Source organism: Penicillium riverlandense, assembly GCF_028828495.1.
Source record: "Penicillium riverlandense strain IBT 135883 chromosome Unknown utg000001l_segment0_segment0, whole genome shotgun sequence".
Classification (NCBI taxonomy): Eukaryota; Fungi; Ascomycota; class Eurotiomycetes; order Eurotiales; family Aspergillaceae; genus Penicillium; species Penicillium riverlandense.
In genome coordinates, this window is record NW_026643194.1 from 5582953 (window position 1) to 5610418 (window position 27466).

General features: G+C 51.4%; 14 protein-coding genes across 14 annotated transcripts; 10 read left to right on the top strand and 4 right to left on the bottom strand.

Annotated features, from left to right (window-relative positions):
- Positions 1 to 1102: 1102 nt before the first annotated feature.
- N7474_002257 (uncharacterized protein) lies at positions 1103 to 2092 on the top strand (the record flags this gene model as incomplete). Its single annotated transcript, XM_057193672.1, has 1 exon — positions 1103 to 2092. One exon carries the CDS (start codon positions 1103 to 1105, stop codon positions 2090 to 2092), a length of 990 nt encoding a protein of 329 aa, XP_057058625.1.
- A 328-nt stretch (positions 2093 to 2420) lies between these two features.
- Positions 2421 to 2789, top strand: N7474_002258 (uncharacterized protein; the record flags this gene model as incomplete). Its single annotated transcript, XM_057193673.1, has 2 exons — positions 2421 to 2586; positions 2620 to 2789. 2 exons carry the CDS (start codon positions 2421 to 2423, stop codon positions 2787 to 2789), a joined length of 336 nt encoding a protein of 111 aa, XP_057058626.1.
- Positions 2790 to 3642: 853 nt separating this feature from the next.
- On the top strand, positions 3643 to 3951 carry N7474_002259 (uncharacterized protein; the record flags this gene model as incomplete). The annotated part of the gene is made up of 1 exon (XM_057193674.1): positions 3643 to 3951. The coding sequence occupies one exon, from the start codon at positions 3643 to 3645 to the stop codon at positions 3949 to 3951; it is 309 nt and encodes a 102-aa protein (XP_057058627.1).
- A 574-nt stretch (positions 3952 to 4525) lies between these two features.
- N7474_002260 (Carboxylesterase type B) lies at positions 4526 to 6362 on the top strand (the record flags this gene model as incomplete). The annotated part of the gene is made up of 5 exons (XM_057193675.1): positions 4526 to 4753; positions 4803 to 5010; positions 5078 to 5231; positions 5290 to 5880; positions 5939 to 6362. The coding sequence occupies 5 exons, from the start codon at positions 4526 to 4528 to the stop codon at positions 6360 to 6362; spliced, it is 1605 nt and encodes a 534-aa protein (XP_057058628.1).
- Positions 6363 to 6533: 171 nt separating this feature from the next.
- Positions 6534 to 7761, top strand: N7474_002261 (uncharacterized protein; the record flags this gene model as incomplete). Its single annotated transcript, XM_057193676.1, has 2 exons — positions 6534 to 6598; positions 6651 to 7761. 2 exons carry the CDS (start codon positions 6534 to 6536, stop codon positions 7759 to 7761), a joined length of 1176 nt encoding a protein of 391 aa, XP_057058629.1.
- Positions 7762 to 7998: 237 nt separating this feature from the next.
- On the bottom strand, positions 7999 to 10763 carry N7474_002262 (putative glycosyl hydrolase; the record flags this gene model as incomplete). Its single annotated transcript, XM_057193677.1, has 2 exons — positions 7999 to 9414; positions 9468 to 10763. 2 exons carry the CDS (start codon positions 10761 to 10763, stop codon positions 7999 to 8001), a joined length of 2712 nt encoding a protein of 903 aa, XP_057058630.1.
- A 1500-nt stretch (positions 10764 to 12263) lies between these two features.
- On the top strand, positions 12264 to 13758 carry N7474_002263 (glycoside hydrolase family 76 protein; the record flags this gene model as incomplete). The annotated part of the gene is made up of 3 exons (XM_057193678.1): positions 12264 to 12372; positions 12428 to 13131; positions 13186 to 13758. 3 exons carry the CDS (start codon positions 12264 to 12266, stop codon positions 13756 to 13758), a joined length of 1386 nt encoding a protein of 461 aa, XP_057058631.1.
- A 533-nt stretch (positions 13759 to 14291) lies between these two features.
- On the top strand, positions 14292 to 15504 carry N7474_002264 (zinc-dependent alcohol dehydrogenase; the record flags this gene model as incomplete). The annotated part of the gene is made up of 3 exons (XM_057193679.1): positions 14292 to 14412; positions 14467 to 14757; positions 14816 to 15504. 3 exons carry the CDS (start codon positions 14292 to 14294, stop codon positions 15502 to 15504), a joined length of 1101 nt encoding a protein of 366 aa, XP_057058632.1.
- Positions 15505 to 16157: 653 nt separating this feature from the next.
- Positions 16158 to 16484, bottom strand: N7474_002265 (uncharacterized protein; the record flags this gene model as incomplete). The annotated part of the gene is made up of 2 exons (XM_057193680.1): positions 16158 to 16311; positions 16366 to 16484. Coding segments are annotated over 2 exons (273 nt in total), but the record flags the coding sequence as incomplete, so codon positions are not given.
- A 638-nt stretch (positions 16485 to 17122) lies between these two features.
- N7474_002266 (NAD(P)/FAD-dependent oxidoreductase) lies at positions 17123 to 18740 on the top strand (the record flags this gene model as incomplete). Its single annotated transcript, XM_057193681.1, has 3 exons — positions 17123 to 17144; positions 17248 to 17792; positions 17850 to 18740. The coding sequence occupies 3 exons, from the start codon at positions 17123 to 17125 to the stop codon at positions 18738 to 18740; spliced, it is 1458 nt and encodes a 485-aa protein (XP_057058634.1).
- Positions 18741 to 18990: 250 nt separating this feature from the next.
- Positions 18991 to 21278, bottom strand: N7474_002267 (mediator of RNA polymerase II transcription subunit 17; the record flags this gene model as incomplete). Its single annotated transcript, XM_057193682.1, has 4 exons — positions 18991 to 20264; positions 20316 to 20701; positions 20749 to 21072; positions 21121 to 21278. 4 exons carry the CDS (start codon positions 21276 to 21278, stop codon positions 18991 to 18993), a joined length of 2142 nt encoding a protein of 713 aa, XP_057058635.1.
- Positions 21279 to 21698: 420 nt separating this feature from the next.
- Positions 21699 to 24157, top strand: N7474_002268 (ATP-dependent 6-phosphofructokinase; the record flags this gene model as incomplete). Its single annotated transcript, XM_057193683.1, has 3 exons — positions 21699 to 22439; positions 22492 to 22953; positions 23006 to 24157. 3 exons carry the CDS (start codon positions 21699 to 21701, stop codon positions 24155 to 24157), a joined length of 2355 nt encoding a protein of 784 aa, XP_057058636.1.
- Positions 24158 to 24777: 620 nt separating this feature from the next.
- isn1 (IMP 5'-nucleotidase ISN1) lies at positions 24778 to 26306 on the bottom strand (the record flags this gene model as incomplete). The annotated part of the gene is made up of 6 exons (XM_057193684.1): positions 24778 to 24861; positions 24923 to 25062; positions 25114 to 25908; positions 25961 to 26108; positions 26158 to 26193; positions 26265 to 26306. 6 exons carry the CDS (start codon positions 26304 to 26306, stop codon positions 24778 to 24780), a joined length of 1245 nt encoding a protein of 414 aa, XP_057058637.1.
- A 329-nt stretch (positions 26307 to 26635) lies between these two features.
- N7474_002270 (uncharacterized protein) lies at positions 26636 to 27346 on the top strand (the record flags this gene model as incomplete). Its single annotated transcript, XM_057193685.1, has 1 exon — positions 26636 to 27346. The coding sequence occupies one exon, from the start codon at positions 26636 to 26638 to the stop codon at positions 27344 to 27346; it is 711 nt and encodes a 236-aa protein (XP_057058638.1).
- Between the last annotated feature and the right edge of the window lie 120 nt (positions 27347 to 27466).

Consider the following 27466-nt stretch of genomic DNA (forward strand, 5'->3'; position numbering starts at 1 on the left):
GAACAACAACGGGTTTTCCGGTTTAAATGATTATGCTCCAAGGTTTGTTCAAAGCTTGCTTGGTGAAAGGCATCCAGCACAAGGGGCAGGTATCTCCCCACTCCTTTGCAAAAAGGCCCCTTGAGATCCGTGGTCGGAAGCATGGGTCTTTGCATGCCTTTCGTGCCTCGCGCCATGATTTACCCGATCAAATGGAAACAATTTACGTGGATCCGATCTGGGTGATTGCTGCCTTAACTTTGCCAACCCGGTCTAGGCTATACGGCCTGGGTAATAACATTGTCTCCTCGACTGGCAATCTCTCAAGCATGGATACGCCGTCGCTACGAGTTATTAAACCACATGTGAATCACCCCTGCGCTGCACTCGGGGATGTGAAAGACCCTGCCAAGGGATGCACTAGGACAGACATTCCATCCTTGGCAAAGCTCTACTCCATAAAAATACATGTGCTGTAGCAACTAGATATCTTCATGGCATGGTGGAGTGCCCCTGTGCATTGGCGGTCGGCGATGACTATTGATCGATCCCCTCTCTTCGTCTTATTGGTGACGATGAAAAGGCGGAACCGACGCGCGCTTTTTGCCTCCTTCGCTCGCTGTATGGATGGCCACTGTGGGGACCCTGGACAAGCCCGTAGAACTCTTTTTTCGTGCTGGAAATTTCCATCTCCCTTGCCTCCTTTACCTGGACTGCAGGCGATTCATTTATCAGGGATCGATCTCTATTCAGGCTTCGTGTGGGGCATTTCTTTCCTGCTCATCCTGCATCGCCGGTCTGGACGACGCTGGCGAGTGTTACATCCGGGGTCGCCGACCGTCACGGAGAACTCGGAGTTCATCGAGCTCTTTCCGACAACGACAATAACTGCAGTATTCTCGGTTCAGTCAAACGCTCGAAACACGCAGATGCCCAACCGACTCTAGTTTCAGCTATCATGGCGCGAGGATCATCGCCCTGGGAGAGTGCACGATCGGGATTTTGCCCCAGCAGACTATCTACGCAACGACACCCTTGACACCGAGGATATAAGTTCACAACATCGCAACTGCATCGGCAGACCCGATATTTCAGATCTGTGGTCGAGCGCACTACCGCTCCAATGCCCAACGACTTGTCGCAAGCGCCGGACGGCATCCATGGCGGGTACCACGGCTCCCTGACCATCCGGATCTTGATGATTGTCTTCACGTCGATTGCCCTGTACAATGCCGTCGAACTGTTCATATTAATCTTTTTGACCTTCACTCACTACCGAGGGCTGTACTTTTGGACCCTGCTGGCCTCCGTCGTTCTTGGCGTCATCCCTCACGCCATCGCCTATCTGCTGGAATTCTTCGCTCTGGCCCCCTTATGGCTGACTCTGGTCATGTCGACCATCGGATTCTATGTAATGGTTCCCGGTCAGTCCATGGTGCTGTATTCCCGTCTGCATCTCGTGGTCCAGAGTCGGAAAGTCCTCCGCTTCGTTCTCGGCCTCATTATCGTCGACGCAATCATCCTTCTGATTCCCACCACAGTGCTGACGTTCTCTACGGCATATGTCGGAACCCCGTCCATAATACGAGGGTATAATGTGATGGAGCGCATGCAGCTGGCTTGGTTTTGTGCGCAAGAGTTCGTCATATCGGGAATCTACATTTTTGAGACGGTCAAGCTGCTCAGGCTGATGCCAGAGAAAGGCCGACGGAGAACTAAGATCATGTATGAGTTGCTCGCCATCAATTTTGTGATCATTATCCTGGATATCGCACTGCTGGTGGTGGAGTACCTCGGATACTACAGCCTGCAAACCACCATGAAGCCAATGGTCTATAGCATCAAACTCAAGCTCGAGTTTGGTGTTCTTGGAAAGCTGGTTGCACTCGTGCAAACACATCGTTCACAGCCCACGTCTGCAGAGCCGGATCAATACCCGGTCTTCGTCGATCCGACTCAGTTCACTTCCGACATCACCCATGCCGCTCCGCAGGAACCCCGATCGCCGCCAGACATTTCCACCTGGAATTCCATGTCGGTGGAAAGCTTACCCATCCCTGAGCGAAGGATGCGTTTATCCCCTCTGTCAGTCGATAGCACACAGACGCCATGACCTTGCCTTTGGCATCCATTCATCAAGGTCAACAGTGCGTCGCTCACCCTAACACGACATACCACCACCTAGTGCACCGAAGATGTGCTGTGTATACGTATACCCTCACAAGCATGTACTGGCCTACATCAGTTGATACACCATGTATAGTCGCCAAAAATAGAATATAATTTAATGATATTCATGATGTAACGTCGGTTGCAGGCCAACGTCGGCATTACACATATTCGGGGTTTAGGAAAAACCAAACCACTAGAGATCGCGATTTTTCACTCACGTTTAATCCCGTGGCGCAACATGACCTATCCAAATGTGCTGAACATATGGAATGACCCGTCTCCATGCATCATGGCTCTTACGAGTCCATCCCTCAAATCGCATCACCCGATATAACCGCTTCCTTCCAGCACTAGATACCCTTGGCACCCCCGAACACCCAATCTCTCCATTGCTCACTCCCAACGCCCTGATCCTCATTGGCAGCAACCCACCCAGTTCAGTCTGACAACCATCTCGCTTGCTCGAAGTTCGCAGCCGCCACCTCTCACATTTCCATCGTCATGTCCACGTGGCCTGGGACATCAATTTGAGTTCTAACGAGGGTCCGGATTCTGTCTCGACCTTTCCGACCGCTGCTACGGATGGCGAGGGCTCAGTTCATGCCGCGCAGAGGGACATTTACGTGCCGCCAGCTTGAAAACCCCATATGGAACGGAGCGTTGAAGCAATCACAAAAACAATATTTAAGTTCGCAGGGCAAGTTCGCAAGCTTAATGTTGTGGACCTCCAAGGTCGTGAGGAGTGGGACTTGCAAGTGGTGGAGACGCGTTTCTTTCTGGAATCAAGACCTGTGCAGATAAGAGCGGCATCTTTGCAAATGGAGTCAACTTTTGGCGAGTCTCAAAGGGAAGCTCATAGATATTGCCAAGAATCTCTATCTAGGAATGTTTGGTCGCACACATTAGAGGGGCTGACCGTGTTCATCATTCCATAACGTCACGGTATATTATTCAGGCAGGTTCTTTTGCGCCAATATAACCTCAATTCTGCTGATAACTACATATGGAAAATGACATGGTGGTCAGGCTAGCGGAACATGGACTATGTGTAGCTCCGATGACGTCATGGGCTTGCATCGCCACGGCACATCAGGCCAAAATAGAAGACCAGTTGTAAGTCAGCTACTGATCTAAGAAGAGAAACAAGGAACGAAGATTATTGTTTATGTGGTCAATCGAAAACCCCCTATCACGTATATTTCGACTTGGGTGTTTCCTGTTTTTCACTGAGATCGCCGACGATCCTTCGTCGGATGACGTGCCGGGCGGTTTCTCGTCCACTCAACAGCTGTCAGGCGCTTTCGAGAATGTCGTATGGCCTCGGCATACGTTGATTTGCCTCCCATTAGATTAATTCGAGGGTTAGACATGCTTCAGTACTGTTTTCAGATTGTATAAATAAGCCAGAATAAAGAGTCTCCAGTAGCCCCCATAGTCGAGTGTCCTGAATCCAAATTGAATGCCCAACAAAGAACTTCGATAAGCATCACAATGTTCCACCGTCATCGTCCGACCACCACTACAACGCGCACTACGAAGCCAACCTTCATGACTCGCCTCAAGGGCCGCAATGCTCGAACCCAAACAGTGAAGACTAAGACCACTACAACGCGCCATGAGGGCCGACCATCCAAGGGTCGCAAATGGGGCAGACCTACGACGCAGCAACGTCGCCGCAGGGTGACATTTGGCGATAAAGTATCGGGGGCTATGCTTAAGTTGAAGGGCAGCCTGACCAATCGTCCTGCAGTCAAAGTAAATCTCTCCCTAGAGGAGACTCAATCTGGAAATTTCGACTGACCTAGTACATATTTAGGCTGCTGGGACCCGTCGCATGCATGGCACCGATGGCCTCAGGGGGCATCATCGTGCATACTAAGCTTAGTTATTTTTATGTCGACAATGCCTGAACAAGATTGCCCTGGTGCTATTTGAGGGAGGCGTGCAGTTGGAATTTCGCTGGCTATTGTATTTCATCCTATAAATCACTTCTTATGTAGTTATGCATGTATGTATAAAAGGGTTTTGCAACTGGTGCGACTGGTTCGGTCGGAAAGTGAAATAGGAGTGTAAGATTAAATCGTTTGGGGCAAAGACATCCGCTGTTTCAGATTCCAAAATTTTGATAATAATCTGCTAACTAGCAGTAGCTTGTTATGTAGCTAGTTCCTTCTCCCTAACTAGTCCGGCGCGAAAATCGACCGTTAAAAGTGGGCCAAATTGCCGATCATACTGATCATCCCCACGTCTGGCGCGGCGGCTATTAATAATGAGGTTGACACCTCCCGGTTCATATCTCCGCCAAGAGAAACCCTCGCCTGAGAGCTCTGCACTGTGGCTGCTGCGATGATACGCTCGTTAAAATATATACGAGATGATAGCATTTCTCGTCAAGGTCCTTATCAGCTTTGTTACGGCGTCTTCGGCTTTGCCGGGTGCGCCGGTCATTGACCTGGGTTATTCGCAGTACAAAGGCGTGTCGCTCCCGAATGGCGTCGATCAGTATCTGGGGATGCGGTATTCAGCGCCGCCGATCAAGGACTTGCGTTTTCGCGGGCCGCAAGACCCTCTAACGGCTGATTCCGTTCAGGATGCATCTAAGGTAAGACTTGAAGCACTTTTATTATCCCCTGCATCGCTGACGGGAAAAGTTTGGTCCTCAATGCGTTGGCGTTGGGCAAGAAGTGAATGACGATTTCGCGGAAGACTGCCTGTTTGTTAATGTCTGGAGACCTTCAGGGGCCAATTCGAGCTCTTGGCTGCCAACTTGGCTATTCATCCAAGGCGGAGGTTACGCCAATAATGCTAACGGTAACTATAATGGCAGTGAGGTGGTGGAGCGCTCGGGGCGTGATATCAGTAAGTTGCAATCCGTGGTTCGCCTGTTGTCCCAGTGAGCACTGAAAACTAATCTCGATATAACTAGTATTCGTGAATTTCAACTATCGCGTTGGTGCATTGGGGTTTTTAGCCAGTGAGAAAGTTCGAAAGAACGGTGATCTCAACTCTGGCCTCCTTGATCAAAGAAAGGTCTTGGAATGGGTACAGGAGAATATCCAGAAATTTGGTGGAAGTCAAACGTAACGATGTCTCTCCTATACCCCAAAGCACGCTTGGCTTCATCTGACCTGTTTCCAGGCAAGTCGTCATCCACGGTGATTCGGCAGGTGCTGGATCAGTTGCACACCATCTCGCGGCTTACAACGGGACATCTAATAACATGTTTTCTGGGGCCATCGCAGAGTCTTCCTTCTGGCCCACGCAACGGACTGTCGCCGGGATGGAGTTTCAGTACGAAAGATTCGTGGAAGATGTCAACTGTCACAAAGCAGACGACACTCTTGCCTGTCTTCGCGCTGCCGACATCCAAACCATTCAAATGGCAAATGTCGATAAGCCATTTCCGGGCGGGAGCACCAACCCGACACCACTGTGGTACTTTCTCCCTGTCGTTGACGGAATCCTGGTCACCAGTAGCTTGTATGATTCGTTTTCGAGAGGCGAATTTGTTAGGGTTCCACTCGTGGTCAGCGATGACACGGATGAAGGCACCGACTTTGCATACAATGCTACAGACCAAGCCGAGGTGGCCCAGTTCATGAAAAACAACTATCCCAAGCTCACCCAAGAGCAGCTGGACCAAATCAACAAATTGTATCCCCTCGTGGACCCTCTTCCCAAACACGCAGCATATTTCCCATCGGCAAGTGCCGCCTACGGGGAGTCGACGTATGAAACCATACACTCGCTTTTTAAGTTGTGAGAAGCTAACCATGAGATATTTTAGTTTTACCTGCCCTGGAAACATGATGGCGGCAGCCATGGCACGCAACTTCGGCCCTGACAAGGTCTGGAACTCCCGATACAATGTCCGGGATCCCACCGAGATTGCGAATGGTATGGGTACACCGCATGTCTTTGATTTGCCTGCGATCTTCGGAATTGGGGAAACAAATGAACCGACCTTATCGTACGCCAACATTAACAAGGACATTATAAACACCACCATGGACTACTACATTAGTTTCGTCAAAATGCAGAATCCTAACTACTTCAAAAACGCGAAGGCCCCTGCGTGGAAACCTTGGGGTTCAGGGTCCGGACAGCGGATGAAGCTTCAGACGAATTCGACGGAGATGGAGGCAATTCCTCTGTCACAGCTGGATCGTTGTAAGCTGTGGCTGAACCTGGCAGGTAGCATGGAACACTGATTAAGGGCCGTGTCATTCCGTGTATATAGAGCTTTATTTTCGGTCGAGTAAATATTTCCTAAGACTTGGTTATTCATCCAAAGTGAAACAGTGAGGGGTTGCATGATTAATCAACTCTGCAAATCCGGGGAATCCCCGCTTGCATCATCTCTCCACAGAAGAATAGCAGTGATGAAGCCGACCGGCCCTCCTTGCCTGTCTGAGTTGGTTGTCGAGCTCATCGAGTTGATCGCAGAGTAAGCTGTTCTCGTCGAGGTACACCTTTTGCATACTCACATTCTATTGCAGCTCCTGCGACGGGGACAGTATCTTGCAGCTGCGTTTGGTGTGCCGAGAGCTCCAGAGAAAAACTATTCACTACTACGCGCGCCGTTTCTTCTCATCCGTCAAGACAGATCTATCTAGCGACAGTCTCCGTCGCATAAATGCCCTCTCGCAACATCAGATTATACGACCCTATGTTCAAGGCTTAGCTTTCATACTCCAGAAAGGCGTAGGCCATGGCATAGAATGGGAGCGCTATCGATGGGGACCCTTGTGTGCGCCACTGAAAATCGAGGCCATTCGAACTTTACACAATAACCTCCTTCATGGTCTGACCAACTGCCGCTCATTTTTCATTTTCTGTCGATATCCTGAAGGCCAGCCGGATCTGGGTCGGGTTACCATCACGGACGCGGTGCGAGTATCTTTTGCACTCTTGGAAGGTATAAAGCTCCATTCCTTCCATCTAATATATGCAAATAAGTACTCCCGCACTCTGATAATGGATATGCGCCGCCTACCGAAGCTGCTATACCGCCAACCAGAGTTTCAAAATGCGTGGTTGAATCTCAAGAAACTGTCTCTGGAGCAGTATCTTACTCTAGAGAACTTTGGTTTCTTGCTAGAGCTGGTACTCAGTGCCCCGAATCTTGAAACACTTTTACTTAATTTGGGGTCCCACGATTTGTCTTGTGAATTTATCCACGAATTAGCCGAAATGGGCACACTATCTCAACTATGTGAGCTGGCTCTATTTCGGACTTCAATGCACGGGCCAGACGTCAAAAAACTCCTTGGCAAGGTCCAAGGGAGCCTCAGTACCCTCACCTTGTATCATGTTTCTCTATCGCCGGACGACAGCTGGGCCTCTATTATTCAGGCGCTTGGTGAGGAGCTTTTACATTTGCAGAGCATCTCTCTATATTACCTCTGGTCCAGTACACCGTCCAAGGAGCTATTGGCGTTTCCAGACCTTCGGAGGGTGCCTGATTTGTGTAATTTGCCAGAACAACATCTCCATATGTTCTATTCGGAAACCTCCCAGAGCCCAACTGTGCTGGGAGTGGAGTATTCAGGGCCCAAGATGCCGCAGATATTAAGACTGTTACAAACCACCAGCAAGTGTACTGGATGATCATTTTTAGACCAAACAGCAGTGGTTTGGCTGGCTCCTTTTTGTATGGATGCGTATTACTTAGTCCTGTCTTGACTTTATCAACTTATCATATTGATCTCAGCATATTTTCCATTTGAATGAGTGGGCACTACAAATCGCTCATTAGCTGCTAAACTATCCCTAATCCCCCAACAACGATGGGAACCACAAGACATGCAATCATATAGCAACTAAAAATCAGTCGCATTCCGCTTATCACTTTGAGCCAGTGCTCTTCACAGCCACTTTCTTCACGTTCTTGCCCGTAACCTCAAACACGGTGTTCTTCAACTCGCCTTCAAAGGCAACCGTTAGACGTAGCTTCTCTTTTGGCCAGAGTGTCACGTAGTTGTCTGACCAATATACCGGTGCAACTTCAGCTCCAGTAGATGAATCCATAGCATTGGCTCTAACGAAGACAGCCGGAACCTTGGCCTTGTTTTCCAGCTGAATCTCGGCGTGGGTCATTCCATCCTTCGGTTTTGAGTTGGTAGCAACCAGAGAAGCTTTCACAGTGACTGGTATCAAGGTATCCAATGTAGTGTAGTCTGCATAGTCCGTGACTGGAGTATAGTACCAGTTTGATTTAGACCAAGCAAGCACGTCTGTAGAAGGAGATAGCCAGTAGACATTACGACTCAAATCATGCCTTACCTTCGGATCACGAAGGATTAGACGTAAGAATGCGACACCTTTAATCTTACCGATACCAGTCACAGTTCCAATAGACTTCGATGAGGTCGGGGAGGTGTTCGCCGTCATCCGTGCTCCGGAGATTTTCTTTCCATTGATATCAATCAGCTCGACCATGATCACTCGCTTTCCCGTCTGTTTCAAGGAGTGGTTGATCAGTGAAATTGTATGGTCCTGATAATTGTAGGCAACGTGCTCCATGCGGGCCCCAATTTTTGTCCCGAAATAAGCGCCCATCGGGCTGAGGTAGTAGTCGAACAGCTGCCAGTGTAGATTGGGCCATGCTCCATTAAGCATCCAATATATTAACCCCGTCGCTGGGCGTGTTGCGTTTTGGTTTGCCGAGTACGCTTCATATTCAGCTCTGGTGGCTTCATAGTCCGCCATTTGTGATTTCATCAAGTAGTCCTCCAAACTGGACGGTTTACCATAGCGAGAGTAAAGTGCCTTGTTGTAGATAGTCCGGTGGTAAAATTGCGAGACATTGCTGGACATATGATACAAGCCTGCATCTGGCTCACTCCAAAGCATATGCAAGTCTTCATTGGACAAGAATCTCTTGAGGCTTTGCAGCTCGGGCGTACCGACTCCAGCACCGAGCTCAGACCCGAACCCAAATGCGGCCCCTTCCTTGGTCCCATACCAGTAATTGGGAGGCACCCAATCATATGGTCCGTTCATTTTCATGCCGGACGGTCCTAGAGCTTCCGGGTATCCGCGCTTGGCAGCTGATGCAATGATGGGGTTAGGCCAGTCCATCTGCTCCAGCGCCTCCAGATAGACTTTGGTAGCACGGTCATCTGGCCAGTAATCGGATCCTACCAGGAATCCTAGCATGCTCGGATGCGCTTGCATCATCTCTGCCTCGTGCAGCATTTGTGTTTTCGCAATCGGATAGTCTTTACTGTCCCATTTGACACCGTCGGCCTCGTCGTTATACTAAAAAAGATGATTAGCAACAGCTTTAAGAGGGAAGATCATGTTTTCGGTACCTTCCAGCCCTCCCACTTGTCGCAGCATTCCCACCCAGCCAGAATCATCATACCCATGCGATCAGCAAGGTTATACATCTCTGGCTGTTCTTGCTTGCCTTCAAGACGTACAGTGTTAAGGCCCATGTCCAACATATACTGAAAAATACGCCGGACGCGCTGCTCGTCGAATCGCATAAACATATCCGTTCCAAGACCAGCTCCCCTAACTTGGAAAGGTGCCCCATTAACACTGAATGCCGTGTCATTGAACTTATTAAGATCAGAAGTCACATGGCGAATGCCAAATTTTTGGGGGCCAGAGCGATCAGACACTGCTAGCCCACCCTCCTGGACATAAGTAGTCGCAGTGACTGTATATAGGGGCTGACTGCCCCATTCAGCGGGCCACCAAATCTTTGGTTTCTTGATTGGAGCTGCAAGAGCAAAGGTGCGATGCGAATGAGGTTGCAGAACAAGCGAACCCGAAAAGGGGATTGAAGAGTCATCATCTGCGGTAATAGTGCTGTTCACCACAACGCGGACCTCTTTGGCTGACCAGTTGTGTAAGTCTGTCCTGATAGTTACTATCACCTGCTCATGAGGGTCCCCGGGTTTGATAAAGTTGGTTAGCACCCGGATGGGGGACATGGAGACCGGGCCGGTCTGAGATAATTCCACATGGCGCCAGATGCCGGTGCCATTGTCATACGGATAAGGGTTCCAGTCCACGAACCCCATAGCAAAGTCACGCAGATAGTTCGTAGGATAAGCACGGATCAATACGCAATTGGTACCTTCACGAATGTACTCAGTCACGTTGTATTGATGGCCCCCGTAGGAGCCTTGCTGTTGATCACTGGAAGCAACCTTCAGCCCATTCATGTATATGTCTGCCTTGGACGTAATTCCGTTGGTTTTCAGCAGAAAGAAGTGTTGGGCAGACGGGCTCGCTGAAAATTCTTCGCGATAATACCAGGGGGCCTCAAAAAGGGAGCGGTCAGTCTCTGACTCCATGTTATCTGAGAACCAGAGCTCGGTCTCATTATACACGCCGTTCTCAATAAGGCCAGCCATGACAGTGCCGCGGGCGCCGACGCGGTACCAGGACGACACATCTACTCCCGGTTGCGAAAGGGTGGGCATATCGTCCGAGACTTTGGTGATTGATTGGAGATTCCATCCTGGAATAATCGCTGTGTCACCAGAGGCGGAAACAAGAAGAGACGCGTCGGCTCGCGCTGTGATAACACTGAGTGCTGGGCCAGCACCGAGTACTGTAACAAGCAGGGCTCCCAGCCCAGGTAAGAAGCGCATCGAGTTTGTCTAGAATCCTTCGTGTCGAAGTGAGAGTATATTTTTTGGTGCGGGTTTCGAAGGATGCGAGCGAGGGGCTGGATTATATCCCACAACACAGTTGCATCGTGTGAAACCGATCGACGACAGTTTGCCAACAGTGGCACATTATTCTTCTGCATTGTTCAGAGACCTGTTTGGCTTGTGTTAGCGGAGTCGGAGATCTGGTCGGCAAACCTGTGACTTTCCCCGGTTGAGCGAGAGGTGAACCAGAGCACATTCCCGACCGGGTCAAGGCTGGTAGAGCTGTCCGGCCCAATAGGGGTCCGGCCGACGATGAATGGGGATTAGTTGCAGATACGAGACGGGAAAATCGCTTCAGCAAGCAAACCTTGGACAGTGCGGAGTCACTATGTAATATACTTATTACCCAGTCATTGTAGAGAATTCGCTCTAGAGCCAAGATTTGATGAACTGACAGGACCCATCCAGTATTGTTATTTACCTACTCTACCCGCCCCCAAGTCGGACCCCCGACCACTCCGTTAGCCGAAATCGGAAATAATATGCCTCCGCAATATCAATAATATCATGGACTAGTTGAGAGCAACAGTTGAAATGGGTTGAAACCGCCCCCCTCCCCCCTCTATCCCCAAAACAGATTCAAGATAAATTCTAGAAACTGGTTCGGGTATTCCTGGATCTCCCCGAAACCGAGCCACGTTATCGCCTATGTACCTGGTACTCTTTCGGCCCCGCTATTCTCGCCCCTCGAACTTGGCTACAATCCAGAACAACCGTATTGTTCCTGCCTTTTGCACTTCCGTTAGCCAGTAAAATTTTAGCACTGATTGGATGTGTCATCCAGGGACGTGGCATGGTCGGCTTTCCGCAAGGGGCCCGATGTTGCAACATCGGAATGCGGCCGCTGGCTGTCGTTTGCGGCCACAAACCACTGTTTTCTGATCTCATCCTGACCTCTGAAGTTCCAGTCCAGGTTATCATTTGTCCAATTCGTCCATGTCTCCTCGATGACAGGTCCCCGCTAGGAATTCTGCGCCGATCCCTCATGGGGCTCCGACTCAGGAACCGTGGAAGGCAAAGTACAATGACAATTTATGATTGCAACCTCAACTAGAGTTAGACTAATTCCGGCTACAATATACTACCATTATGATAGCAAGGTCGCTTCAGTGCGACCAGTGACTCTTCCAATTCGCTGCGTAGTTGTTCGAAAGGGCTGGGTGCCTTGTTACCATGCCAGCGTGCCTTGGGTGTTGTTGGAATGTAGTCGTCCGATCCACAGTCCAAGCCTCTTCTCCTGTGCTTTCTGAGTTCTGAAGTTGCCTTCACTGTCTTTTCCTCTTTTCTTCCTCTCCATAATCTCTGAGGTAGGTTGATCAACGACGACAGGCCGAAAGACTTACAACGCACTCCTGTTTAATCCAAGTTCGAAACTGCTGAACGAACTCTGCAATTCATTGAAGATCATCATTGCTACGGCGAACTTCTCAGTCAGCTATGCGTGTCGATCGTCCTTCATCGCGGCTGTCGTGGACCGGCCTATTCATCACAGCATTACTGGGTGCTTGGAAAGTACAGGCTGTAGAACTCGACGTTGACGATGATGGTAGGAGGAACGAAATGAAGACTGATGGTGTGCTACTACTAACTATCGACTCCAGATTCCATCAAGAGCGCCGCAAAACAAATCGCGACCAACATGATGACCTACTACACCGGCATGAACCCGGGCGATAATCCTGGAAACCTGCCTACTCCGTACTATTGGTGGGAAGCCGGGGCAATGTTCAACGCTTTGATTGACTATTGGTTCTACACACGCGATGAAACCTGGAACAACATCACTATGCAGGGTATGATTTGGCAGGCTGGCAATACCGGTACATTCATGCCGGCCAACCAAACCATGACCGAGGGCAACGATGACCAAGCCTTTTGGGGATTTGCTGCCATGTCTGCCGCAGAACGAAACTTTCCCAATCCTCCGAGTGACCAGCCGCAGTGGCTTGAAATGGTACAAGCTGTTTTCAACACACAGGCTGCACGATGGGACATGTCCACCTGTGGTGGAGGCCTACGCTGGCAAATCTTCGACTGGAACCGCGGCTATGACTACAAAAACACAATATCCACGGGTGGATTCTTTAATATGGCTGCTCGCCTAGCCCGATATACTAAGAACGAGACCTATTTGAACTGGGCGGAGAAGGCTTGGGACTGGACCTCAGCTGTGGGGTTTATGACCCCCGACTATCACTTTTGGGATGGTGCCAGCGATGTCAACAATTGCACCCAGATGAACCAGATTGAATGGACCTACAACTCCGGGACGTTCTTGCTCGGGGCAGCCAACATGTATAATATTGTACGTTGCACTTCCTTCGTATGCCGGACGGCAAGCTGACAAATCTTCAAACAGACTGAGGATCCAAAGTGGAAGGACCGCATCCAGAAGATCATCGAGGCCTCCGGTGTTTTCTTCACGGAAACTCCGCCAGACGTCATGTATGAGCGTGCCTGTGAGACTGTCAACACCTGTATGGTCGACCAGCGATCATTCAAGGGCTATCTCGCGAGGTGGATGGCTGCAACAACTCAAATCGCCCCGTTCACCTATGATCTGCTGATGCCGAAGCTGAGGGCCTCGGCTTCAGCCGCTGCCAAAACTTGCACCGGTGGCGACCAGCACACGACCTGCGGTCTGAAATGGACGGAGGAGAAATGGGACAACAGTAGGGACTTTGGTCAGCAAATGGCTGCCCTGGAAGTTATTCAGGCCAACCTGATCAGTAAAGTCGCAGCACCGGTTACTGGTGACAGTGGTGGCACAAGTAAAGGAAACCCGAACGCAGGCGCCACGCCTCCAGACCCTCGGCCGCACGTCATCACAATGCCTATTACCACAGCTGATAAGGCTGGCGCGGGTATTCTCACGGCTTTGATGATGGTTGGTATTGCCAGTTCCACTGGGTTTCTGATCTGGGATACGTAAGCTGTTTCTTTTTGATGTTTTGATTTGCCAAGGCGTTGGTTGTTATATTTTTCTGTTTAGGGGCGGCGTCTAGATTTTTTGGTGTGAATAGCCGCAGGTATAATATATATTCGAAATGGCAATGCGGCGTTGAAGCTTCTTGTGTCAATTTGGTTAGCACTAGAGTATCCTTGGGCTTCATTTCTTTTCGCCAGCCTATTTTCCAGGCTAAGCTTCGTGATTTTTCTGTGCATCCGCTGTCGGAAAAGCGCCAATCGGCCTAATGTCCGTAGGATATGAGGCGGAGATCCGGTTATAGTTAAAGCTACCCCACATTTCCCCAAAGTCAAGGAGGGGGCCTTCCGGAGAAGAACCCACCTCAAAGTTGCTGCCATGATGTTATGAAGAGGGGTTCAAACAACCGCGGTTAAATCTCGTCCTGTGCCTCGGAAGGGCGTTATTAAGCTGGCTATGCTCGACAGTTCTTAGACTGGTCCATCGCACAAGAAGTGTAGCATTATATTCCTGTCCATCTACTACCAACTGTATTCAGAATGGGATCCCTCACAGATACCCCTCAGTTCGATATCCCCACCCACTGCAAAGCGGGAGTGGTGGTCAACGAAGGGCCGGACTTTCATATGGAGGTGCAAATGGTTCCTGTTCCCGAGCCAGGTATTTTCTGTTTTCTAGTTCATCCTTTTGGGAATGAAAACTGACTCTACTAAGGCCCCGACGATGTTTTGATCCGCCTCAACTTCACTGGGCTTTGTGCCTCTGACATCCATCTCATGCAGGGTGATCTGGGGACCCCCCCGATGTCAAATTGGGGTGTACGGTCCCCTGGCCATGAGGGTGCTGGAGTGGTGGTGAAGGTCGGTCTCAATGTTAAGAATTTTAAACCCGGTGATAGAGCTGGGATCAAGCCGATTCTCGACACGTGTGGCGCCTGTGAACTATGCTGGCATGACAAAGAGACATACTGCAAAGAGGCAGTTCACACCGGTCTAATGGCCACTGGTCAGTCTGATGTTCGAGCACGCAGTTTTGTAGGTGCGGGATGTGCTGACCACACCAGGGACGTATCAACAGTACATTGTGTCGCCGGCACGGTACGCGTCGCCTATCCCTGACGGGATCCCTGACGAGATCGCGGCGCCCATCATGTGCAGCGCGAGCACAATCTACCGTTCTCTCACAGAGTCCAACCTGCAAGCCGGAGCGTGGGTTGTCTTTCCAGGAGGCGCCGGTGGTGTAGGTATTCAAGGGGTCCAGCTAGCTCGAGCGATGGGGATGCGGCCTATCGTGGTGGACAACGGGGACTCGAAACGAGCCTTGGCAATGGAGATGGGTGCAGAGGCATTCGTAGACTTTCAAGAAGCAGAGCCTGCCAAGGCTGTGATTCAGATTGCGGATGGCATCGGCGCGCACGGAGTGGTCGTAACAGCTCCAGCTGCGTACAAGTCAGCCGTTTCTTACATTGGCAACCGCATTGGTTCTATCATAATGTGTATTGGCTTGCCGCCGGCCAAAACAATGGTGCTTGGCACTGATCCGTGTGAGTTCATCTTCAAGAACTTGACTATCAAGGGGACGCTCGTGGGCAGTCGAAGGGACACGGCGGGTGCGCTGGATTTTGCTCGTCGAGGAATGCTCAAGCAGATTAGCGCCGTGTATCCAATTAATCGGCTGCCAGAGGCTGTTGAAAAGCTGCGCCGGAGCCAGGTAGCAGGTCGGATAGTGGTTAATTTCGACTGGGAAGAGTAGCTTGGGAGGGTAGTTGTTGCCAATGATATATATTTTTGGTCGGAAGGAGTCGGACACCGACCCGTCCATATTTCAAAGTACCACCAACGCAGTATGCCCAACAGTATGCCAACGAAGGTTTTATTGTCCTTGCTGTCACCCCTGGCGTTAGTATATCTCACAGGCCTTTTCTTATTTTGGTTCAAAAAAAAAAAAAAAAAAAAAAAAAAAAAAAAGAGGAAAAACACCCTGTCTGGCTAACTTAAATATTGGTTGCGTAGAGAACTCCGGAGTCCCTATACGGACATACCAGCGGAGATCGGTGCTGAACAGGTGATAGACATTATACAAAAAGTCTCTCCATATCAGAGCAGAAACTTCCCAACATTCGTGTCCAAGGATGGGAAAAGGCGGATGGGCCTAATCTGTATGATGGGAAGGTGATTCCAATGTGATCTTGATAGTCACGGGTGGCTATAGTAAGACAGAGATTGAGACAAGAAGTCTCTGAATTTGAACTAGGTCTGATGATAGTAAATTAAATACACTAGAAAGTGATGCTGAATTTCTTCTGATCAAGTAGCCGTATCTCAGAATCCTGCACATAGCAAATCATCTGCTGGGTTTTTAGTCTGAGAGCCATTACTATGATGTAACTTCCGCATAAACTTACGCCGAGCAGGAGTGGCTACCTTCCTGTTCTGGATCTTTGCAGCCACTCTGACAAAGTTTGGGATGTCCCACAATTCCTGGGTTCGTGCAATGAAACAAAACATTTTGAAGGGGCTCATCGGCGAGGTCGGTTCCTTTAAGGACATCTTGGAGGTCCTTGTCCGTGAAACCTACACAAATTAGCAAAACATAAGCATAGCGCAGGTATACCAACCCTTGGACTTTGTCAACACGTCTGCACAATAATCAAAGCTTGGAGTGCATGTTGTTTTTGCCAACCCCGTAGAGGCAAGAGTAAAAAGGGCGAGGAGAACAGACGAGAGCTTCATCTGGAGACGTCTGAAGAAAAAACGCAGAAAGCTGGAGTGTAAAAGTACAAAAGGGGGAGGAAAGAATAAATGATTAAGGATATTAAATATCTTATTAAAACGAAACCACATTCCATCGCTAGCCGCGAATCTTTATTATTGAGTGGAATGTGGCCAGGCATGTAGTTACGACATACATAGATACATACATACCGCAACATGTAGATATGTACCTAGACCTAGCCTAGATTTGGTGAATTAATGACTGACTGAAATACTTGAAAATGACACTGAAAAGCCCAACAGCCAAAGAATCCTCCTGGGATCTAGACCGCCGGTTTCCATTCACATCTGGTGCTGTTCAACGATGTTGGGCATATCGTACGATGATAGGGGAAGGAAGGCCATAAAGCCAGCAAAATCGGTTCGCCGTAGGACAGCCTTGAGATAGAATCGGGAGTTTGTAGAAGTCCGTGTAGCCTACTCCTTCCGGTGTTTCCATTCTCCCAAATCGACTTGTCCCTGCGATAAGATAAACCCCGCACACGAGTTCTGATCCATTCAGAACATCGATTGACTTGTCTGGGCTTCACCTGCATCTCTTGTTGGAATCTTGGTAGACAGTGCCACTAGCTTCTTTTTAGAGATTGAATAACAACATGGCGTCGGACGAAAAGCTCAGTAAGTACCAGTGGTGCTCGTTCCTTGGGGGAAGAAAGAAACACACTTCAAACAGCTGTCCTCAACCAACCCGCATGGGCCATGAAAGACTGACGGAAGCTAGTTTTCGACCTTGTCATGGCCGACCCAGGTCTTCCTCGACCAAAGCCGACTCAGTCTTACTGGCAGCATCCACCCCATGCCCTGGCAAACACTCAATCCTCAACTCTCCCAACCGATACAGACCATGCCATTATTGGATCTGGAATCACAGGCCTTACAGTTGCCAAGAACCTGCTGGAGCGTGATCCATCCGCCAAAGTAACTATTCTGGAATCCCGCACTCTGTGCTCTGGGGCCACAGGTCGCAATGGTGGCCAAATGGCTGCCAATGCTGGAGAAGAGTATTCCCATCTTGCACAGAGCTATGGTCCGCAAGAGGCAGGGAAAATTGTGAAGTTTACATTTCGCACTCTAGAAAAGATGCGAGAGCTGATTGAAGGACAAGGCGTAGTGGAAGTGAGCGAGATGCAGCAGCTGAAGAAGCTGAGAGTTTTCTTGACTGATGAGAAGTTTCGGGATTTCAGGGAGAGCATTGCACGTCTGGAGGGAGACCATCCGTCCATGAAAGGCATCTATACAATTATTGATGCAGCTACGGCATTACAGGTTCGCCATTCTGTCTTAAAAACATGTACTGTATCCTTTGGTTGACTTGATTTCCAGGTATACGGTGTTCACGGAGCAGCCGGTGCAGCGATACTCCCTGCTGGGACGGTCTGGCCATATCGTCTGGTGACAAGGGTCTTTGCAGCTTTGCTGAAGAAGTATCCAGACCGGTTAACTATTGAGACGAACACACCTGTGGAGTCTGTGGAATACAATCCAAACGTTACATCTCCCACGACTACTGTTTATCCGTATACGCTTCGAACACCTCGAGGACCACTGCGCGCAAAATCGGTTGTCCATTGCACCAATGGGTACTGCGGGCATCTCCTGCCCCGACTGCGAGGCCGGGTCCATCCTTTTAAAGGCACGATGACAGTCCAAGACCCCAAGAAATCAGTACCCGATCAAGGTAGTTCGATCTCGTGGGGGTTCCATTATCCCCCGTCGTACGACTCCGTGTCCAAGCGACATGGTTATGGACTGTATTATCTAGCACAGAGCGCTAAAACGGGCTATTTCTACTTTGGCGGCGAGAATACACGAGTCGATGAATCCGTTTCCGCCGACGACAGTTCCGTGGCTGAACACTCAGTGTCCCGTCTCCGAACGGTGCTGCCGCAATTCTTTGGTCAAAACGGCTCTGCTTCATGGCACCAAGTGGCTTCGTGGAGTGGAGTCATGGGATTCTCGTCGGATGGTCTGCCTTTGGTTGGGCGACTTTCCTCGGCGCTGACGGGGAGAAGTGGCACCGGAGAGTGGATAGCTGCTGCGTTCAATGGCTATGGCATGGCCAATTGTCTGATGTGTGGCGAGGCGCTAGCGCGGATGATTTTGGGTGAAAACGTAGACGACTGGCTGCCGGAAGCATATGGCCTGGGCGAGAGGCGGTTGCGGGAGACACTGACGGTCCGGGAAGCGGTAAATGCGTTGAAGGCAAAGTTGTAACTAGGGCCGTTCGGCTGGGACACCACGAAAGAAAAACTCCATATCTTAGGCTGCCCGAGTGTAAATTTGATTCCATATGTGATGCTGTAAGTAAGGGTATCAAAGCGCTCCAATGCATTCATACATGAGTGGGATAAGAATCGTAACACAACTTCCAGTGCTTTTGTGAGATTTGCGCCATATGCTCCTCTACGAGTCTAGATGGCAAAAACATGACTTTGACTATAGTCTCCAAATGCTTGCGTAAATCTCATTGACCGCCAGACGACTCGGCAGCAACAAAGTCCATCAGCGAAGGCTGATCCATCGATACACTGGATTTCCAGGTCCGAGATTTTGAGCCTTCCGAACGGAGTTCCCACCTTCCTCGACCGATACCATCAATGCTGCGCACAGTGTAGGCTTCGAGAGAAAGTTCGGAACGGGACAGCGCGACCTTCATCTTTGTGTGCCTTTCGGGGTTGGAGGATGGCATTAACAACTCACCCAGATGCGGATACACCACATCCCATGTTTCTAGCTCTTTCGTGTCTTGCACAGGCTCCGATGTTGGCTGTCCATGGGAAGCAATAGTGAAGACGACATCGAGCATGAGGAGATGGGTGATGGCAGACTCGACCTCGTCCTTTAAGGCAATGCGACCGGGTGATTTGAGGTCGGCGTATTTCGGCATATTGAAAGACACGTCGAAGTTGGTGCCGAATGGTGGCGCAGCAAGATTGGTTCGGATGGTGACGATAAAAGTTCCCCCGGGCGTGAGTAGATTCCCGCTAAATGTAGATTCCAAGGGCGTGAGAAACTTCTCGACGAATGCCTCAACGGGTGATTCAGCATGAGAGACATGCGCTGGCTTCCATGTAGAAGCAAAATCGGCAGTGTATCGGGCAGAATGGAGACCAGCTGTTTGCAAGACGCCAAAAATGTTCTTGAAGAATGACTCGAGCCATCGGACATGCGACATGTGCTGAAAATAAGCGATAGCCGGCCGTAAAAGATGATATTCTGGGAAAGGTCGTCGCTTCGGAGTCAGCGGCGGCGGGGCCTGGGTCCGACGTCGGAGATTCTGACGATGGGCGTAGGACAGCAGAATACGGACGGAGAGGGATAGGGCGTCCGCAAGGAGAAGGCCTTGTTGAGAATGATAGAGGTTGGACTGACGACGATCGTCATTGGCATCCACTAGATCGATCAGAATTTCATGGTCCTCCGAGGCGGGGATTCGAATGAGGTCCTGACGTGTCGTCACGCCGTGCGTGGCCATGGACCGAGCTTCTCGGACTAGTTCGTGGAACAGCTCCTCCTCAAACACAGTGTCACGCGCTTGCAGAATGCGATGCTCAATCGACTCAGGATCATTCGATATAGGGCGCAGCAACGTAGAACAGCCAACGATTTGATCATGCCGCTTGACTTGAACGCGGACCAACCGAGCTTTAGACGGAACTAATCCTTTGTCCAGTACCAATCCTCCGTCGTCGGCTCGTCGTAGGCAAGCCAGTCCACGGTCGCGGAAGCTCGGAGTAGCTGGAACGGCGAATTAGCGAGGGGCGCCATGAACAGATCGAGAAGAATTACCTTCCAAGAAGCCATATTGCACGCCTAGCGACTGCCTTTCCCTTGGTAGACGGCATATCTTCCATCCTCTGTTCTTTACCTCCAGCACCTCATTCCAGTATCGTGTCTCCGAGATGACTTCCGTCCCGAGTCGGGAGGCGGCGCTCAGGAGCTTGTTAGCAGCCGAATTGAAGTTCTGGATTCTCCACCCGCGTGATATGACCGAGATATCTTTCTTTGCGGCATCGGGTCTGGGAGGAGGCGCGACGACCTCGGAATTCAGGGAACCGAGGGGTGCGACCTGTTTCAGGAAGGCGGACATGGACGTCTCAGCCTGGCGCGGGGAGTGTTTGGAAAGGACAAGGGACACGAAATCAAGTGCAAACATGGTTTCCATGTGCGCTTGCCTGGATACTATCAGCCTCGAGTCGCCCAAGCTCCATTGACTACTGACATGGCAAACTGCGTGATTTCCGCTCGCCGTTTGTATAGCTGCTCCAGGCGTTCGGTCGTGTCGGCCTCTGCTCCCTCCTCATCGTCGTGGGTGCCATCCTGCTCCTTCTCCTTGGCAATGCGGGTTCGCAAGATCTCTTCATTTACCTCTCGAAAGGAACCCCACTGGTTGTTGATCTGGGCGATCTCAGCGGACAAGGAGTCTGACCGATCGTGCGTCTCGAGCAATGGGCGCAAAGGGAGAGTAAAGGAATTGGCCATGGTCGGGGTGGAGCGCCAATCCCCTCCGCTGCATCGGTCGTCTTTGGGGCGCTCGGCGATCGAACTGAATAATGGGGAGGTCGTGTCGCGGGAGTCGCGGTGAAAGAGTCACGTGACGAGATGGCTCCTGTGAGGCTGATGGTTCGGGACGTAGGTACCAGAGACAGGATTCAATTTGTTATTATTGATCCCTCTAGTCTTGTTATCCAGGTGGAACATGGCGCCATTCCTTCCCGGTTTTTGGATGCCCTTCGCGCCTGAGGCATCCATTGCTCGCCCTGGGATCCGGCGATGACATCAGCACCTTAGCTCTGGCTTCACCCGAAAACCATGTACCTTTTGCTTTTCTTTGTTCACAACTAACTCACCAGCGGTTGTGCTTTGTCGCGGACTGGGCTCTGCCAAAATCTTCCACCGCTCCAGCACGACTCTGCGTCTCATCATCATCTCCATCCACCTGGGCATTACAGCATCTCAGCGACTCGGTGACGTACCCTCTACCCACTCCCGCTTTTTCTCACCGGAATTGGTTCGAACCCCCGCCTATTTCTTTTTGTTGTATCGCAACATTCAGATCTTTTCTCTTCCTTTCTTCCTTCCTTTCTTTTCCCTACCATCCTTTCCCGACTCGGTCCTTCCTCCTCTCCTCGCTTCGACGTGTCCGACTGGCCTTCCAACCAATTCATTGAGATGGAGACCGCCAAGATCCCCGTCCAGCCGCCCAAGCGACGCCGCATTGGCGTCCTCACCTCCGGGGGTGATGCCCCCGGCATGAATGGCGCGGTGCGGGCGGTCGTCCGCATGGCGATCCATTGCGACTGCGAAGCTTATGCGATCTTCGAGGGATACGAGGGTCTGGTGAACGGCGGCAATATGATCCGCCAGGTGCACTGGGAAGATGTCCGCGGCTGGCTGTCTCGCGGAGGCACATTGATCGGTTCTGCCCGGAGCATGGCCTTTCGGGAACGCGCGGGTCGCCTGCGGGCGGCCAAGAATATGATCCTGCGGGGCATTGATGCGCTGGTGGTCTGTGGTGGTGATGGCAGTTTGACCGGTGCCGACGTCTTCCGCGAAGAATGGCCATCCCTACTGGCGGACCTTGTTGGGGCAGGCGAGTTGTCCCAGGAGCAGATCGACCCCTACAAGGTGCTTAATATAGTGGGTCTCGTGGGCTCTATCGACAATGATATGTCCGGTACCGACGCGACAATCGGTTGCTACTCGTCCTTGACCCGGATCTGTGATGCAGTAGACGACGTGTTCGACACCGCCTTCTCCCACCAGCGGGGCTTCGTCATTGAGGTGATGGGCCGGCACTGTGGTTGGCTGGCGCTAATGGCAGCTATAAGTACTGGTGCCGACTGGTTGTTCATTCCGGAGATCCCTCCGCGGGACAACTGGGAAGATGACATGTGCTCAATTATCACCAAGGTATGTGTTGAAATTTTCTGAAGAAACCAAATGCGCTGACTCGCCGTGGTAGAATCGCAAGGAACGAGGCAAACGTCGCACAATCGTGATTGTGGCCGAAGGAGCACAGGATCGTCAGTTGAACAAGATCTCGAGCGCGACTGTCAAAGATATTCTCACCCAGCGTCTGGGTCTGGACACACGGGTGACCGTCCTGGGACACACGCAGCGAGGAGGTGCGGCATGTGCATACGATCGATGGCTGTCGACTCTACAGGGTGTTGAGGCTGTTCGGGCCGTGCTGGAGATGTCGCCCGAGTCTCCGTCTCCCGTCATCACGATCCGTGAGAATAAGATCATGCGCACACCGTTAATGGAAGCGGTGCAAGCGACCAAAAATGTCACGGCGAAGATCCGTGCAAAGGACTTTGCCGCCGCGATGACCCTCCGGGATCCTGAATTCAAGGAATATCATCAGGCCTATCTCCATACCGCAACTCCGGAGCATCCCAAACTAATTGTCCCAGAGGCTAAGGTACGCACGTGCACCCAGCCCATTCTAGATGGCAGGTACTGACTACTTCCAGAGAATGAGGATCGCCATCATCCACGTCGGCGCCCCTGCCGGTGGTATGAACCAGGCCACCCGTGCCGCCGTTGCCTACTGTCTGACGCGAGGCCATACGCCCTTGGCGATTCACAATGGATTTCCTGGCCTGTGCCGTCATCATGCCGACAAACCAGTGGGTTCAGTGCGTGAGGTCAAGTGGCTAGAGTCGGACAGCTGGGTCAACGAAGGTGGTTCAGACATTGGAACGAACCGTAGTTTGCCCGCAGAGGATATGGAGACCACAGCCAAGTGCTTCGATCTCTACAAGTTTGATGCTCTCTTTGTGGTTGGTGGTTTCGAGGCTTTCACGGCCGTCAGCCAGCTCCGCAAGGCGCGGGAAAAGTATGATGCCTTCAAAATTCCTCTTATTGCGTTGCCAGCTACAATCTCCAACAACGTCCCTGGTACAGAGTACTCACTCGGAAGCGATACTTGCCTGAACACCCTGATCGATTTCTGCGACGCCATCCGACAGTCCGCTTCCTCATCCCGCCGACGTGTATTTGTCATTGAGACACAGGGCGGCAAGTCGGGCTACATCGCAACAATGGCCGGCCTGTCTGTGGGCGCCGTCGCCGTTTACATCCCCGAGGAGGGTATTAACATCAAGATGCTATCACGCGATATTGACTTCTTGCGCGACAACTTTGTCCGTGACAAAGGTGCTAACCGTGCGGGCAAGATCATTCTCCGCAATGAATGTGCATCCGGCACCTACACCACCCAGGTGATCGCGGATATGATCAAGGAAGAGGCGAAGGGCCGTTTTGAGTCGCGCGCTGCGGTTCCGGGACATTTCCAGCAGGGTGGCAAGCCGACACCCATGGACCGCGTCCGTGCCCTGCGCATGTCGATCAAGTGTATGCAGCACATCGAGACATATGCGGGCAAGTCCGCGGACGAGATCAACGCGGACCCCCTGTCTGCCGCCGTCATCGGCGTCCAGGGCTCTCAGGTGTTATTTTCGCCGATGGGTGGTGAGTCGGGCTTGGAGGCCACCGAGACTGATTGGGCGCGCCGCCGGCCCAAATCCGAGTTCTGGCTCAAGCTCCAGGATGTTGTCAACGTCCTTTCGGGCCGCTCGGCGTCTGGCAGCCAAGAGGTCTGGTCCTGCTATGAGAGTACGTAATTGATTGATCGTCTCTCCCTCTATCGTCAATCCACATCACTTTCCATCCTACGTCACGACCTCAGAAACTTGACTAGCAGTGACCTCCTAAGTCTTGCGCTCAATCTCCATGACTGTTAACGCTGGTCCTTTCAGTGTGGTCCAGATATCGCTATGCTCTATTCTGTTCCCTCGCTCCCTAATACTCCTTGAACCGTTTCCTTCTTCCATGAACCCGTGCAATCATTTATATATTGTCTTGGGAAGCATGACCGCTAGTGGGTTCCATGTCTTGAAGTAGACCCATCGTCAATCGAGTTCGGTGCCAAAATTTACAGCCTCTGCTGGAGGCGGATGTCAATCATGCTTTGTATGACGTGGCGCAGCCCAAACTCCAGATGCTTGTGGATCGGAAAGACTATGATGATGTTCGAAATCCTCTGATGATTGTTATTAGACTTCACTTTTCTTCTTTATTGTTTTCCCCCATAGTATTGGTTCCAAGGACTCTTGTGGATGCATCGTAGATAGATAGATCTATCGAGAATACACCAACATGCCGTCCTAAAATACCTGAGATCCCTAAAACTCCCCTTTCTTATCCGTTAATACAACGAACGCAGTAGCAATTGCCATGAAGATCACGCGGCCTTCTCCAACTCATCAAGCAGATCGACGGTCTCGGCTGGGCTGGCAATCCACGCAGTGGCGGACGCAAGACGGGCCTAATCACAGAGAGCATGAGTTGGAGCATTCTGGCATGGGGATGGGATGGACCACACATACCTTGAAGTCGTTCGCACCAGCCGACAGGAATTGATCGCCAACGTGCAAGGTCTCAGACGGGGAGATGCCGCCAAAGTACCGCTGGCAGGCGCGCACGCCCCAGGATTTGTCGCCAATATCGACGAAGACGTCGTTGCCACCTGAGAAAGGGTCAGCTATCCCTCACCCAGGAAAAGAATTCCCAGCCGTACCGTTGAAAGCGCAGAATGGCAGCCGCGACCCGACTGCTGATCGTTCCACGGTGTTATGGGCCACCAGAACCGTCTCCTCCAGCTGCTCGCGATGCATTTTCTGTCCTTCCAGTGGGTAGACGCCGACAGCGCGGTCTTTGCGCAGTACCGCAGCCGGGAGCTGCAGATTGGCGGCACAAGCACGCAGAGCGGACTCGGCAATATCCAGCAGCTCGGTGATATCACTGTCGCGCCAGGCTCGCATCTCATCCAGCAGCCACTCACTGCGTGGCACATAGGCCAACCGATCCTCCGAGGCTTGGTCGAATCGAAAGAGGAAATTACTCTCCCCTCCCATCACAACAAGACCTTGCCGTTGCTCGGGAGTGAGAGTGGGGGAGTCGTGCACAGCATCCAAGAGACCTTGCAGCCTTCCGTAGTACTTGGGCGCATCACTGTACCCGGCCGCGGTGACAATGCCAACCTTGCAGCCTAGCTGCAGCAGACGCAGGATTCGCTGGATGACCGGGTTATCGGTCGTCAGACAAGCCCCGTCCTCATAGAGCGTCACATCCCCGTCAAAGGTGACCAATTTCACTCCGCTGGAGCGGACCAAAGCTAATACTTGGGCTGTGTTCAGGATCAGACGGATGTCATTGAAAGAGGGAGCGACAAATCGCCGCCGGCTGATGAACCGCTGTGCATCCTGGTACTTGAATGCATCTTCCAGATACAGCCGAGTAAAAAATGTGCCGATAGACGGCACGAGCAGCTTGAGTTTGGATTTGCCGGGCTCGTTGTGACGGGTGTGGTGGACTAGGAACAGACCTGAGCTTACCAGGTCCGCTGAATGTTCGGAATCACTTACTGTGGTCGAGGATCAGGTTCTCGACGTCGCGCATGATCTCTGCATAGCGCTGGTGGGTGTCGGCAGCGACGGTCTTGAGGCGCTCGCTATTTTCGTGGTAGATGGTGGTGGGCTGCGAATGCAGCACAAAGGGCACGGCCAGAAGGCCCTAGGAGGGGGGCTGAGCCGTGCACGCAGGGACTGAGGGAGTAACTTACTTTGATCCATTCAATCAGTTGATCGCGACGATGGGTCTAGCGCAGTCAGCGAGCAGTTGGAAGGGGGCTAAGTCTAGCGTGCGTTGGTTCGATAGGTCGTATATTACCTTGAGCGCATCTACGGGAGGATTAGCACTAGACCAAGACATGTGGATTAATTGGTTAAGAGGATTCAACGTACATTCGACACGATAGCGAGACGTCATGATGGCCACCGGGGGGAGAATAATACGTATTGACTGAGGGAAGAGATGCGAACCGCGGTGGGCTGCGCACGTCCCTCGATCGGAGTTCGGACTGACTCATGACTAACTATGGATGTCCGATCTATACGAGATCGATGATTATCAACGAGGCATAGGCAGCACTGGATGACGGAGAGGGCGGGACTGGATATTTAATAATGGTCGTCGTTTCAACTGATTATTTATTGCTTGGCCTGTTTGCCAAACTTTCGCACGCACCACCGACTCGCGCCATGGACCACAACTCCCACGACCCTCCGCCGACCTACACCTCCTCGCTAGTGGACTTCCAAGCAGACGAGAAAACCCAACCGCCCGTCTGGCTTCCTCATGCGGAGGTACCAGGGTTTGCCCTCGCGTCGGCCTTGTCTCGGGGTCTTCAGGTACCCTCTCGCTCTGATGCCTGTTCGTCCGGCTTTGACTACCCGGAGGAGTTGGCTTCACATGGAATTACTGCTACTCACTGGGCCCAATTCACCCAGACGATCTGTGACGAAGCTAAGCTGTCGCGTCAGCAATGGAAGATTGTCATCGGCAAGGGCTTGGGAACCTTGGCCGTGGGCGGCCTGATGTTCGGGTTCTTCGGCGCCATCCCAGCGTTGTTCATTGCGCGCCATGCTCGTCGACGTCAGGAGCAGCGAAACTTGGTCGCGGCGATGGCGGGAATGGACAGCCGCCGGCTGGCCCGCCACATCGCCAGTTGGAATGAGACGTTCTTCCAGTCGCGAGGTGTCTTGATCCGCGTCGATCTGCCCGACGAGTTTCTGGACGAGATGGACGAGATGGATGTTGGGACGAGCCGACCACCAATCTGCGGGGACCAGCGGGCTCGAGAGAAAGCAGCACTCAAGGCGAGGGTTGTGATTATTCCCCTGAAGGAGGAAATATCATTGGCCTGCTCCGAATCAACAGGGAGAGTAGATGGAGGCTTTAGGGTCAATTAGATGAAGAAAGAGCCGGGCGCTATAGGTGTTACTCGAGGTGCTTGAATGGATCCGAAATATTAAGCACATATTATTGACAAATTTCGTTCATAATGATCCTAGAATATTCATAGAGTCAAG